The sequence below is a fragment of the Tubulanus polymorphus genome, chromosome 5 (genome assembly GCF_964204645.1).
Source record: "Tubulanus polymorphus chromosome 5, tnTubPoly1.2, whole genome shotgun sequence".
Classification (NCBI taxonomy): domain Eukaryota; kingdom Metazoa; phylum Nemertea; class Palaeonemertea; order Tubulaniformes; family Tubulanidae; genus Tubulanus; species Tubulanus polymorphus.
In genome coordinates, this window is record NC_134029.1 from 20230799 (window position 1) to 20245370 (window position 14572).

A 14572-nucleotide genomic window follows, 5' to 3' on the forward strand; every position below is an offset into this window, starting at 1 on the left:
TGATCAAGTCAGGGAAAACAACGTTCATGTCGGGGAAAAGCGAGCCAAATAAGAGTGGCCACCCTGAAAATCATTCATAATCAATATCATTAGTATGATCTAAAATCCTTAGCTCAGAAATACACTGTGAACATCAGTGTTTCTGGATAAACCTAATTGCTGCATTTTTTTTTCAATCTGTCTTTTTGACTCGAAAAATCCCTTGAAAAAACTCCACGCAAGAGAGATGATTGGGAAAATGGACATTTTATCTCTTAAAACTAGCTGATGAAATAACTCGGGATTATAATCGACCTTGAAAGAGGTTCTTCTCTAGCAGACGACGTCGATCGGGAATTTCGATGTTTTTCGATCACGTCGTCGGCATTTTTAATCACGATTCCGTTCGCTGAAAGGGATTAACAATTATTGCTCCACCGACGACGGTTCGATGTCTTTTCCTTTCATCGCGCGCGTTCGCGTCTTAAACAGCTAATCTCTTGCGGGCTTTTCGCTGAAAAGAAATCTAATTTTCGAAAAATGGATAATGGTTCTTTATCGCGCGAGTTTGTCGTTTCTGGCGCGCGCGCGAGTGCAACAATGAGAGAAAAGACCGTCGTAACGTCGCATCGTCGGCGGATGAAATGAAAGCGTATCGGGAATCGGATATTTTCGATACGGGATTTCTATTCACGAATCGAAAAATGAAATTTCGTAATCTTCTTGATGTGTAAGAATCTCTATTGATTGAGTTGGGAAGCGATGAAGTTCGGAGCGATTCTCGTCGTGGTTTTATCAACCACGCGAATTCGTTCATCATCGAAAGTGTAAAATTCGTCCGTATCTTCCATTGCTGGTGAATATTATCGATATTAATGTATTCCTTCGATTAAACATTACAGTGAAACCTCGCGTTGTGTAATGAGCTCGGATGAAACTGTTTTTCGAATCTGAGAATATTATCGGATGTACTGAACTGAGAATTTCAGTCCACATGAGACCGTTTGATTAATTTCGAACTTGTTACATTGAAGTATTGGGTATAGAGAGAGCGGTCTTTCTTGTCCCTGATGTTGTTTTCAACGACAGGCCCAGACTTAGGGGGTTCGTTCATTTAGGGGTGCGTTAGATTTCAAAAGATTCACTCGACCTTTTTTCATTTGTTTTCGATCAATGTACATGCTTTCAAACTTGATTATTTGAAGCCAAATTGTGAGAAAAAAAGCAAAATTTTCGCCCCACATATGCTAGAAGTTGGGAAATTGCTTTTAGTTTTTCCAAAATTCTTGGCAAAGAGCCTTTCGGAATGCCGGACATATGTGCGAGCACCTTACAAAATGTTTCGCTTCCATGAAAACTGTTCCACTCATGAAAATAAAACCCCCACCAAAGACATGGCTGGCTATGGGCCTGAACGAGGTTAGACTGTACTACTTATGATGATTTGAAAATATGCGAGGAAGGTACTCAAAAGCTGTACGCACCGCTGGTACACTGAGGTGCCTGATGGTATATTTCTCCCTTAAGAACCGGGTACAAAATATGAAAGATATTTCATTGCCATTGGTTCTGTGATATAAACTTGCTTAAGACAGATATGGATGGCAATGAGGGATCTGGAAAATTGGGCCAATTCGGTCAGAAATACAAACTTCAGTAAATTCCATATGAGAAGATATTAACCGGATGAAACCCTTTTTTTAAGTACAGCGCATCGAGAAAGCTTAATACATGGTAAATAAGATGATTGATAAAACTGTCAGACGCAAGATTTAACAGATGATTGATAACTTTAATAACGACTGAAAGTGTGTTTGCTTATCATTTCCCAATCCTGCCTTTTTGAATTGCCTTGGAAACATTTGAATTGGCTGACAAACCAATTTATGTAGTGTAGACATTGGGTATGGGTGTGGGTGTGGTAGGGTAGGGAATGGTCTGGTATGGTATGGTATGGGGGTATATATAAATGTATGGGTATGGGTATGGTAGGATAAGGTAGGGTATGGTATGGTACGGGTAAGGTAGGGTATGGGAAAGGTAGGGTATGGGTAAGGTAGGGTATGGGAAAGGTAGGGTATGATAGGGTAAGGAAGGGTATGGTTGGGTAAGGTAGGGATATTGTGGGGTATGGTATGGTATGGTAGGTTATGGTATGGGTAAGGAAGGGTGGTAGGGATATTGTAGGGTATGGTTGGGTAAGGTAGCGATATTGTAGGTATGGTAGGGTAAGGTAGGGTAAGGTAGGGTATGGTTGGGTAAGGTAGGGTATGGTAGGGTAAGGTAGGGTATGGTTGGGTAAGGTAGGGTATGGTTGGGTAAGGTAGGGTATGGTTGGGTAAGGTAGGGATATCATAGGGTATGGGTATGGTATGGTTGGGTAAGGTAGGATATGGTTGGGTAAGGTATGGGTATAGTTATGGTATGGTAGGGTATGGGTATGGTAGGGTAAGGTAGGGTATGGTTGGGTAAGGTAGGGATATTGTATGGTATGGGTATGGTAGGGTAAGGTATGGGTATATACCGCTTGCTTTCTGGTAAACCGTCGAATATACACTTTTGTCGAAACTGAAAAATCAATTTGGAATTTTGATTTTTGTGTCATACTCTTGTTTCCGATATCAGATTCATTTATCTCTGATATTTAGTGACAGTAAGCTGTAGGTCCCTTATTAGCTTATTAAATAAGCAAATACTGAAAATCACTCGCAGTCTCCTTTATCTTTGAACTGAAAAAAAGAGGTTGCCATATTCGACGGGGAAAAGAAAAACCATTTTAGATGGAGTGACCATATTCTACGGTTCAACAAAAAATCATCTAATTGATTTTCTATATTCAATGCATATATCGATGTTTTATCGATAATTTAATTAATTCCCCACATTGACCAGAATATGCCCATATATGGATATTTATGCATATTCAGTTGTTCACCAAAAAGATAGAAGATCCATATTCAGCAATAATATGAAAATTCTAAAAATGCCAATTGCCAATTTTGATAACATATTCATTCAGTTCAACTGCGACATGAAAGTGCATATTAGTCGGTTTGCAAGAAAGCCAGCGATACACGTCAAAATATTAAAGTTTTTTTAACGAAAAATGCCCACTTATGTTCTTCCAATTACGGGGTTCTGGCATTGAAAGATATTACCTCTTCGCCGTCAATTTCAACGTTCCTTTCGGATCAGATTTCTGCGCTCACAGCTTCGGCGTGTGTCGTCAGTCGGTGAGTCGGTCTGTCAGTCGTTTTGACTGTGCGTCATCATTTTCAAGAAGATGAGCTATTAATCTCGTAAAATTCAATCGTGAATCGTCATCTTCGTGTCAGCTTGATCAATCTTCGACGACGTCGCCGAAAATGAAATTCTTTTTTCGACGGTCTTTTAACTTACTATTTAGCCGAATTTGCGACCTTGACAGTAACGCGGAGAATGGCCTCCGGATTAAACAAGCTGAGAATTATATTGTAGATTTGAGTTCCGAAGATTTTATCGAAAAATTTGATCGAGGTAAAGGAACTGAATTTAACTCATTTGATATGTCTGGGTTCAGACATCAGGCATTTTTACCTCTGGCATTATTACCTGGATGCGTTGCACAGTCACAGCTTAGGTTTAAGACCAGTCTAAACCCGTCTATGGTTCTATAGCCAATTCAACTACTGTAGATCTTCGGGGCCCGGTTTTATAGACTGGTATTACCTTTAACCCGGGGGTTAACTCAATTGAAAATGAATTAAATTAGCTCCTGGGTTAACCCTTTCAGTGATGACTAATCAATACCCTATAGCGCTGGAGATAATTTGAAAATTTTGAAAAAATCCACCCTGATGTGTTGAATAACGGGAATACCGCTATAGTGTGTCTACACCGCGGCCCGGTGTATCGTTAGGTACTAGTATTTCACTATGTTTGACAGGTGCTGCCATTTTTCAAGAGATATAATTACTAATTACATCAATACACCTCAGTGCGGTGTACTAGCAAAATCTATCACTGATTTATACACCGCACTGCAGTGTAGATGCACTGAAAGGGTTAAAGGTAATGCTAGTCTATAAAACAGGGCACTGGGGATCAGAAAATCTGTTCTTAATAACTGATAGTTTGTTATATCTAGTATGAAATTATCCCATTTGGGATGAAATTATTTTTTTGTAATAACTGATAATCATTATTAGTCTTTGTAACAAGTTTCCACTGTATAAGGAATCGTTTACGGTATTTGAAAGCTTTGAATAAAATGAAGATTTTCATCAGATAGCTATGCTTAGCACTGAATCGGGCTGATCAGTTGATAGTGAAAGACTCTTCTTTACTCTGTCGTTGTCATCTGTCGACTATACTGTTTGAAAGGGTTAACACCGTCCGTGTCTGTTGGATTGATGAGAATTTTGATTTCATTTCATGCATTTATGATCATTTACTACGCAGAACTGATCGTATAAAGCCCTGTGCAGTGTTATCATTGATTTTTGCTTGCACCCGATCGTACCGAGATAACGGAAATCCTTTACGCGTCAGACATCACCGTTAAGATAGCCGAAATACCGTGAATCAAAAATTCGGAGACTCAAAAAAAGTTGGAGATTTTTTACGATGCGTATGACTACATGAGAAAATGTAGTGCGCGTCTAGTTATTTTCACTTCGTTGAGCATAAAAGTTGCAGTAAAAACCATTTTCAACGTATAGACGAAGTTTCAGAATCAAGTCTTGGCCCTTTAGAATCTTTAACCCACATCCGCGGTTCATATCGAAGCCAAACGATGAAACTTTTAACTTCACAATATTATCTATACGATTAGTTACTTCTCTGTGCTATCGCAACCACTTGAATAAAAAGACATTCTCAACTAAGACTCCGTTTCAAAATCTAGTCTTGGGCCCTTTTTAAGTGTTTAACCCAAGTATCAAGTGGATGTGACGTCCTCATAAATTTAGTTTAAATCGAGACCAAACCTTATACTTCACTATTATCCATGCACTATTGATCAATTTAGTTAGTTCCCTGTACATGCACAGCCACTTAACCCTTTCAGTGCGTCTACACCGCAGTGCGGTGTATAAATCAGTGATGGACTTAGCTAGTACACCACACTAGGGTGGGATTTTTCCAATTATCTCCAGCACTATAGGGTATTAATGAGTCAGCACTGAAAGGGTTAATAAAAAGACATTTTCTACTAAAGACTCCATTTCATAATCTAGTCTTTAACCAAACTATCGAGTGAATGTCTTCATAAATCTAAATTATGTCGAAGCCAAATGGGAAAACTTTACCCTTCAAAATTATCCACTATTGATCAAGTTACTTCTCGGTAATATATCGGAGCCACTTAATAGACAGACGTTTTTTCTCTCGCTTGTCACAGACTGTCGTCTCGTCAGTAGCATCTTCTTACCGTGTTTTCTTATTCATAATCGAATTTGGCACATTGTCAAGCGCGTCTGTTTTTATGATAGAAACTGACGTGTGTTCAGCCGCGACGTGTCGGAATACTGATGTAACTAAACAATATTACCCGTCGATGAAATATTTACGATTCGTCGTTGCGTATTACCTTATGCATTGACATCGCCCGTTATCAGATTACGCCTGACTTTGTTGATACGAACCCGGAGGTGTTTGACGCGTCGCCGATATCTAGCGAAAAGTAAACCGACGTTAACGGGGCTAGTAACGACGATGATCGTAAAGCCTAGCGCACATCGACACTGCGATTGGAGACAACTAGTTGCAAGGCAGTTTTCGGCGCATGAGAGGAACTGGCTGGATACGATCAGTTGCTTGAACGTGTCGATGTGAGCGAGCTTGCAATTGGTAAGCGTCGATCTATCTCCAGTTCCACCCAGTTGCTCATGTTCTACTTTTGAGCAACTGGTTGTACTCAATCGCAGTCATATCTGTCGATGTGCGCGCTCTGGATCTCGACGATCGACACGCGCCATGCAGTTGCTGCAACTAACCGGTTGTAACTAGATTTCGATGTGCGCGGGGTAATCGTTCGGTAGCAACTAGTTGTCTCCAATCGCAGTGTCGATGTGCGCTAGGCTTAAGGGATGAACGCTCGTATTCTCATCGGTATAGAGGCTGAATCTTCGTAGAGAAGAAAAGATGTTTGTATCAATGAAAGATCCCCCTCCGGCATGAGTACTCGTCGTAATAACAAGGGTATCATCTATTAAACGCAGTCAGCCATTGATTTCTGATTGGGATAATTGCTTAAGAATTTTTCACAAAAAAAAAAACATTTGATGATGGCTGGACGATAATAGTCGGTATGGCAGTGTTTTCAGAAATTAACAAGCCAGGTCCCTTTGAAAAACAGGAGGGTCCCATCATATGTCACAGTCCCGGAAATGAAAGCTGTTTTGAAAAAACAGGCGGGTCCTTTACAAACGACAGACGGACCTGGGACCTGGCTCTTATTGAAAACACTGTATGGGCCTCAATGGATTCTTCAAAAATGATGACGACGAATATGGATGAAGCCGACACTTTTCTAACAGATCATTCATTCGAATTGTGTTTCAAATCATGCATATTATTTAATACTTCGTCACGTTTCGGAAGGGTGGGGCCACTCACCTGAAAATCGGGGAATAATCAATAGTCAGGGAAATTTCTTTTCATTAAAAAAGGTCGCGGAATTTTGTAAAAAGAAAATAAGCTGGAAATCAGGGAATTGTCACAGCAGACGTGTTGGAAGCAATTTGTGATTGCCGTGGCCAAATGCCGATTTTGGACAGGTTCTAAATATTTCTGCAGCGAATTTACTTAATCTCTCCAAAAACGTGGTATTCAAAGAATACCGTCATTGAGTAAATTATTGCAGCAGCTTTCGCCGCTGCCGTCGCTGCACTTCCAACGACACTGCACAGGGAAATTTGTTTAGATTCCTAGGTTTAGCGTGAAATAAAAAAATCAAACAGTTTCCATCTATGTATTTGACCGTGTAAATTGATTCTTAGCAGGTCAAGTCAGAGAAAAAAATGCATGTCAGGGAATAATGGCCACCCTGCTTCTGCCATTTTTATAATTTTGGTGGGTATATATACATGTATAAAGAATTGGTTACAGTATTTGAACGATATGAACGAAACAATGATTGTCATCGGATAGCTGTAGTTAGCGCTGAATCAGCCATCAGGAGCCATTTTAGTACCTAAACCCTTCCACCCTCGAGAGAGTGAGAGAACTACACTGATTACCGGGGACATGTTGATATTGTTGCCGACGGGCAATCAGCTTTCCCTCTCATTCTCGCTCGGCGGATTTATATTATTAGCTTTTCACGTCGCATGTATACACAATGGGTTTCGTTGACACCCGTTCCGCACGATACACGATACACGATACGCGTATCGATACCGCGTGCGTCTGCTCCGTCGACGTTTCGGCAGCGGCGCGGCGGCGACGACGGAGTTACATGCGCCAATTTGACGCCCGAAGCGCCGCGTAATGAAGCCTCGTGGCTGCTCGAACTATGTACATAACGAAAAGGAAAAAAACGAACACTACGTGATTATCGACGATCACGAAATCGCGCACATGAGATCACCTTATTTCGCGTCGATTTCTGTACTTCGAAAATCATCTGCCCGAAGTTCAGTTCCGACTTCTAATAAGCCGGTATATCCCGCAGTGTTAAGCGCCTTGTCTCGATTCATTTGTTGTTGGGGCTGCACGTTGCGTTATTGCTGCGTCTTTTCATTCGGTTTCGGTTTCAAATGAATTTGCTAGGTGGTGAACGTCGATAGTTTGCGAAATGTTTCAAATTTCGCGAATCGATTAACATGTAAGCCGTGAACGTGCACAGACTATAGCCGCGATAACACGAGCATTTTTGGCCCGTGCCAAATTTGGCTTGGGATAACTGCTCACAAGGGTGCCAATGGGCCTGAGCCTTTTGGGCCAGGGCCAAATTTGGCCGACCAAAAACGTCGGACCAGGCCCGAGCCAAATTTTAGCACGAGACAAAAGATTGCGTTTGAATTGCAACTGGTTCCGGAAATGACTCACTTTGCTTTGAACATTGTTGAGTATCTGATGAATGGTTTGCGTGTGAAGGCACTCTCTAATTAGGCACGGGCCAAATTGGGCCTGAGCCTGATCCGTGCCAATTTGGCCCTGGCCAAATCGTGTCCGTGTGATCGCGCCTTATTTTAGCCCGCCTTGAAACTTGTAATCATTAGAATGGTCCTTGAATCATTTTGATTTTACTGACATTTCTGGTTTCAGCAGCTATACACAAACTTTTCGGTATCATCATTAATGTTTTCAGATATTCCAGGCATGGCCCGGATCAGACCCCGGTTAAATTTTGCCCGTGCCTAGTTAGAGAGCGCGTTCACGCGTAAACCACTCACTCATACTATTAACGATAAAGCAAGGTCACTTCCGGAACCACCGTGCATTTGCACAGAATTTAACCCACGTTGAAATTTGGCATGGGCCTGAGTCTGATGTTTTGGTCAAGCTAAATTTGGCCCGGGTCAAACAGGCACGGGCCCTGTTGGCACCCATGTGAACGTTGGCCTGCGCCAAAATGCTTTAGTGCTCGTAGCTATCATTAATATCGTGCTCTCTCGCTTTGATTTGTTTTTTTTAATGCTTTCCGCGTCTTCAAATATTTGATCCACGTTACTCGATGGTGGTTTTTCCTCCGCGGCATTCAAGTAGGGCGAAGGGAATTGTCACAAACTGATAAAAACCATTTCATGTGTTTATAATGAGCCTGTTTTTATTTCGTCGAACCTCGTCGGGTTGATGCGGTTTCAGCTCACTCGACTAGCGGTTTCTACGTTCACAGCGGTCGACAGTGGAAACGACGTGTTCATCCATTAAAAATGGATAGGATTGCCGCCGCCGCCTTAGTCGTTGTCGTCGACGATATCAAAGATTTGGCTCATTACCATTCCTGTGAGCAACTTCCTTTCGCGTTTCGTAGAATCGAAGCGTCATTCCGCAGTTACACGAAGAATTTCACGCTGGAAATGAACTGAGCGCGGCGCGTGCATACGATCAAACAATCTTGAGAAAAAATACTGAAATGATCTTCACTGCTGCTGCTGCTGCTGCTGCTGCTGCTGCTGCTGCTGCTGCTGCTGCTGCTGCTGCTGCTGCTGCTGCTGCTGCTGCTGCTGCTGCTGCTGCTGCTGCTGCTGCTGCTGCTGCTGCTGCTGCTGCTGCTGCTGCTGCTGCTGCTGCTGCTGCTGCTGCTGCTGCTGCTGCTGCTGCTGCTGCTGCTGCTGCTGCTGCTGCTGCTGCTGCTGCTGCTGCTGCTGCTGCTGCTGCTGCTGCTGCTGCTGCTGCTGCTGCTGCTGCTGCTGCTGCTGCTGCTGCTGCTGCTGCTGCTGCTGCTGCTGCTGCTGCTGCTGCTGCTGCTGCTGCTGCTGCTGCTGCTGCTGCTGCTGCTGCTGCTGCTGCTGCTGCTGCTGCTGCTGCTGCTGCTGCTGCTGCTGCTGCTGCTGCTGCTGCTGCTGCTGCTGCTGCTGCTGCTGCTGCTGCTGCTGCTGCTGCTGCTGCTGCTGCAAATGGTGCCGGTAATTTGTTTTCGCGTTATTTCACCGTGTTTTGAATTACGGGCCGCGTTGTCGCTAATGTTTGTCATCATCGAGTTGAAATTAAGAATAAAAAACACATTTGAAGTCGGTGCTATATTATTACTACTCCGCTACACTGCTATCATCACGGAGACGATTTGGCACGGGCCAAACTGGCACGGATCAGACTCCAGCTCCCTCCCCCGAGTCAAAATTTGGCCCGGGGCCTAATTAGAGACCGGGTTCACATGTAAACCACTCACTCAATACTACTTCGCAGAAATTTGGGGGGGGGGTTTCGGCACACCTTGGTGGCACCCTGATTATATGAATGTTTCATCAAAGCTTGTCATATTTTGTATCTGCAGGCAATTATCTTTCATTCAGTGTGTAAGGCATCAAAATTGGAGTAGTTCTGACCGAGTTGATACCATTTTGAAATATAAACTGCTACCTAATTAGCCGAAATAAAGAAATCGCTCGTGCAATGTAGGAAGTTTTTGAATCGAAACGGTAGATACGAAAGGGTTAATGTTAAGATTGCCTCCTGGGTTGAAGCAGTACGTTTCCAATGCTTTATCTTTTAGAGTTAAATTCAACAGAGAACTGAGTAACTATTAATCCGGGGCATTAAACAAAAAGAATCGCTTTTAAGTCACGTGTCGGGGCTGTGCAGTATTCTCCATCTTTGAAGATGATCACTGTTCTGTCTGTCTGTCCGTCCGTCCGTCCGTCCGTCCGTCCGTCCGTCCGTCCGTCCGTCCGTCCGTCAGTCAGTCAGTCAGTCAGTCAGTCAGTCAGTCAGTCAGTCAGTCAGTCAGTCAGTCAGTCAGTCAGTCAGTCAGTCAGTCAGTCAGTCAGTCAGTCAGTCAGTCAGTCAGTCAGTCAGTCAGTCAGTCAGTCAGTCAGTCAGTCAGTCAGTCAGTCAGTCAGTCAGTCAGTCAGTCAGTCAGTCAGTCAGTCTGTCTGTCTGAAATAAATGACTGTCAATCGTTCAGATTTTTATTGGTGCATTCAACGTGTGGGCGCGCGGTTTCAGATCGTATTTATACGCGACGCGAAATCTCGACGATCTATCGAACGCGTTCTGAAAGAGACAATTTTCTCGCTCTGTGTCGGCGGGTAACGAGTTTATCAAACAAAGTCCGCGATCAATTTGAAATCTCCGTAGCGGGGCGCGCGCGCGCGTGATTGATGCGAGTTCCTACGTATATACTCGCCACGTCGTCGGTTTGCGACCCGGGGTCCCGATTATTGCGCTCGGCGGACGGTTTATCGCCGTGGTTACCGCCGGCGGCGGCAGCATCGATTACGCATATGATCGCCTCGATATTTTATCGATGGATTTTTTTCTCTCACTCGCGAAAATTACGAGCGTGAACGGGTTTTAATGAAGTGATGGGTAATAAATTTCCGACTCGACTCGGATCGATGCGATACGGCGATGGCTTCTCGTGATCGGCTGTTTTATCGACTGCGCTTAATACGCGATTTCGGTCGTAGAAGATGCAAACCTTAAATCAACAGTGACTTCGATTGCGACGGGTATCGAGACGTAAGCCACGTTCACTAGCTACCAGTGGTTAGACCGTTCTAAATGGGTCCGTACCTGGATTGTGTAAATTTAGTGCCTAATCAGAGCGCGCATTCACACACACAAACGCATACCTAAAAAGTGGTCAATTAGAATGTGCCGATTGAAGATTGCAGTTTATCAATATATCTTTACACATCAATCTATGGTAAATTCTATTAGGACATTTTCAGAACAACAGATATTGGAACCAGTTTCTGTCCACATACACGGAAATTTAGTCCGTTCCAAATTTCGATGCGGCTAAGGCAAATGAGGCTTAGGTGAAATTTGGGCTAATCTGAATAGATGTTTTGAGACCCGCTCTATGAATTCAATTAGCTACTGAGAATATATGCCCCGCAGGCATGGCCAGTTTTGAGGCAAGGCATAAATCAATGAAATTTTTTCGAATATTGAGGTTGCTTTTATATATTGAACTCATGATATCCTGTAGCTGGTTTTACAGATTGATATTTACTCTAACGAGGGGTTAACTCAATTAAAAATGAATTGACTAAACCCGGGTTAAAGTTGATACCAGTCTGTGGGCCCAGGGGCCCGTTGCAAAGTCATGGCTTAGACTTAAGACCAGTCTAAGACCAACTAAGTTCTAGAGCCAATCTAACAACTTAAGAACAGTCTTAAGATTTAAGACCCTTTTTGGACTTAAGTCACGACTGTGCAACTGGCCCCTGGTGTCGTTTCCATAGTCATGACTTAAGATCAGTCTAAGACTATCTTAGTTCTATAGCTTATCTAACAGCTTCAGACCAGTCTAAAGATTTAAGACCAATATCGGACTTAAGTCTATGGAACCGGCCATTTGATAATGACAACACTTCAGGAAGAATCAGCCCATAGTTTTCATATGTATTCCGAAGCTTTTCTAATGAACGAAATTAGACCCGTGCGACAATCTTGGATACATACCAAGTATGCTCGTTTCCAATTCCTATGTTACTCGTAATTGAATTGAAAATATTTTTGGAATGTTTTCAATCGAAGCCGACAGCTCAGGAATGTTCGGCAGAAGGTGATCTTGGTGTGGGATATAAACCTGAATCATAACCGCGCGGTAGACGTCTTCTTGAGTAGTTTGTATATTACGCAAAGGTTGCGGATTAGAAAATTCTGGAACGCTACGAACAACAACAACAGGCCGACGGTCTATCCTCCTGTAGCAGCGATCGGCGGTGATTAGTCTGATTTTCATATAGGTTCGTAGAGCTCGAAATAACCATCAACTCATCCTCGCCATCGTACGTAGCGCTCATTGGATGCTGAGTCGATCCATCCCTGCAGCTATTCACTCATTATCTATAGCTCCCGTAGCATGCTTATAGTCGATGATACCTAGGATAGGAAAGAGCGAGAGAGATGACTGAGTTGGAATTTCGAACGGAGAACTTCGAAGATTTCTACGAGCTGACCGACGACGTGCTCGGCAACGGCCGGTTCTCGGTCGTGTGGCGTTGCGCGGAGATCGCGACCGGGCGCGAGTACGCGGCGAAAATCATCAAGAAAAAACGCTACAAGTCGAGCAGTCGGCGCGGCGCGCTGTCGATCGACGACATCAAGCGCGAGGCGGCCATTTTGAACGATTTGGCGCACGAGAACGTGATATCGATACACGACGCGTTCGAGAATGGTAACCAGGTCGTTCTGGTTCTCGAACTGGTGACCGGCGGCGAACTGTTCGAGTATCTGTCCGAGAAGGATCATCTGACGGAAGCAGAGGCTGTCGCGTTCTTGAAACAGATTCTGACGGGCGTCAAACATATGCACGAAAAGAACATCGCACATCTAGACTTGAAACCGGAGAATATAATGCTGATGAACCACGGCAGTAACGTTTTGAAGCTGATCGATTTCGGCTTGTCGAAGAGGATGGCTCCGAACGAGGAGTTGAGGGAGATGATGGGCACGCCGGAGTTCGTCGCGCCGGAGGTGATCAATTTCGAGCCGTTGTCGGTGAACACGGACATGTGGAGCATCGGCGTGATCGCGTACCTGCTCGTCAGCGGCCGGCTGCCGTTCCACGCCGAAAACAAACAGGCGACGTACGCGAAAATATCGGCGAACGATTACCGGTTCGCCGAGGACGAGTTCGCGTCGGTCAGCGAACGCGCGAAGGATTTCATCGCGAGGTTGCTGGTGAAGGATCCGCGCCGGCGTATGGACGTGCGCGCGTGTTTCGAGCACCCGTGGATGAAAGCCGCGGACGACGACGTCACCGGACGCAAACAGGAGCTGCTCATCAAACTCGAAGCGATGGATATTAAATCGCTGAGGACTTACGTTACGAACAAACGGATTAACCTAGCTTATCGGTCTTAATTACGATTCATGTTGATACATATTGTATATATCATAAATGCTTCCGGCTTAGATACGGATAACAGCGTGAAGCACGGACCGGATTAGCGACGACAGCGGGCGCCGCTGACAATTTCTTATTCACTCGGGATAACGATGATTTTATTTTCATCCACGGGAAATTTGACGATGTCCACATTCTCTCTCTTCTTGATTATTAATTAGAGACTATAAACGGTTCGGTTTTCCTGTGAACCTGTTCTTTCCATACACTTCAATCGGAATTAATTTTCTTTTACGTGCCATGGAGATATTAAACGAACACGTGATTCTGCGTTGTCTTCAAAACGTCGTTTGTTTCTTCTTTTTTTTTGGTGTATGGAAACTTATTAGAAAAACAATGTACAACTTCACTACTGGGAACATGGTCAGATTTCATAAGATAAAGGAGTATTAACTTTTGAGGTTGAAAACAAACTGTTTTTTTTTTTAACCCTTTCAGTGCTGACTAATCAATACTCTATAGTGCTGGAGAAAATTTGAAAATTTTGAAAAATTCCACCCTAGTGTGTTGAATAACGGGAATACCACTATAGTGCGTCTACACCGCAGCGCAGTGTATCATTAGTTACTAGTATTTCACTATGTTTGACAGGTGCTGCCATTTTTCCAAGAGAGATAATTACTAATTACTAATTAAATTGATACACCGCAGTGCAGTGTACTCGCAAAATCTATCACCAATTCATACACCGCACTGCGGTGTAAACCCTCTGAAAGGGTTAAACTTATTTGAGTTAGAAACACTTTTGAATTGGAAACAAAGATTTTCATTTCGATTTTGACCGGTCTTTTAGTTAGTTATTGAGTCATCGCAATGCATCTGGATCATACAGATGATTTGGTTTCGGTAAAAATGGCTCGGACTAGACCTGAGTCGATTGAGAGAGCATGTTCACTTAAGCGAATCACTCATTCGTTACTCGAATAGCGCATAGGTATCAATGTACATAAACATGATTGTATCAACAGCGTAAAAAAAATGCCTGATACGTTTTCTGACACGGAGCTTTCATATAATTGATAATAGTCGTGGATAGAAATCTTGTTACCGCGCGTGGTTTTTTCTATACGCAGAAATGACTTC

General features: G+C 43.4%; 1 protein-coding gene across 1 annotated transcript; it reads left to right on the forward strand.

The window, feature by feature from the left end:
- The first annotated feature begins 12443 nt into the window (after positions 1 to 12443).
- LOC141905940 (death-associated protein kinase 3-like) lies at positions 12444 to 13687 on the forward strand. Its single transcript, XM_074795054.1, has one exon. The coding sequence runs from the start codon at positions 12487 to 12489 to the stop codon at positions 13444 to 13446; it is 960 nt and encodes a 319-aa protein (XP_074651155.1). The 5' UTR covers positions 12444 to 12486; the 3' UTR covers positions 13447 to 13687.
- The last annotated feature ends 885 nt before the right edge of the window (positions 13688 to 14572 follow it).

Excerpts from the sequence above, each read along its gene's own strand:
- LOC141905940 (XM_074795054.1), top strand. The coding sequence starts at position 12,487 with ATGACTGAGTTGGAATTTCGAACGGAGAACTTCGAAGATTTCTACGAG.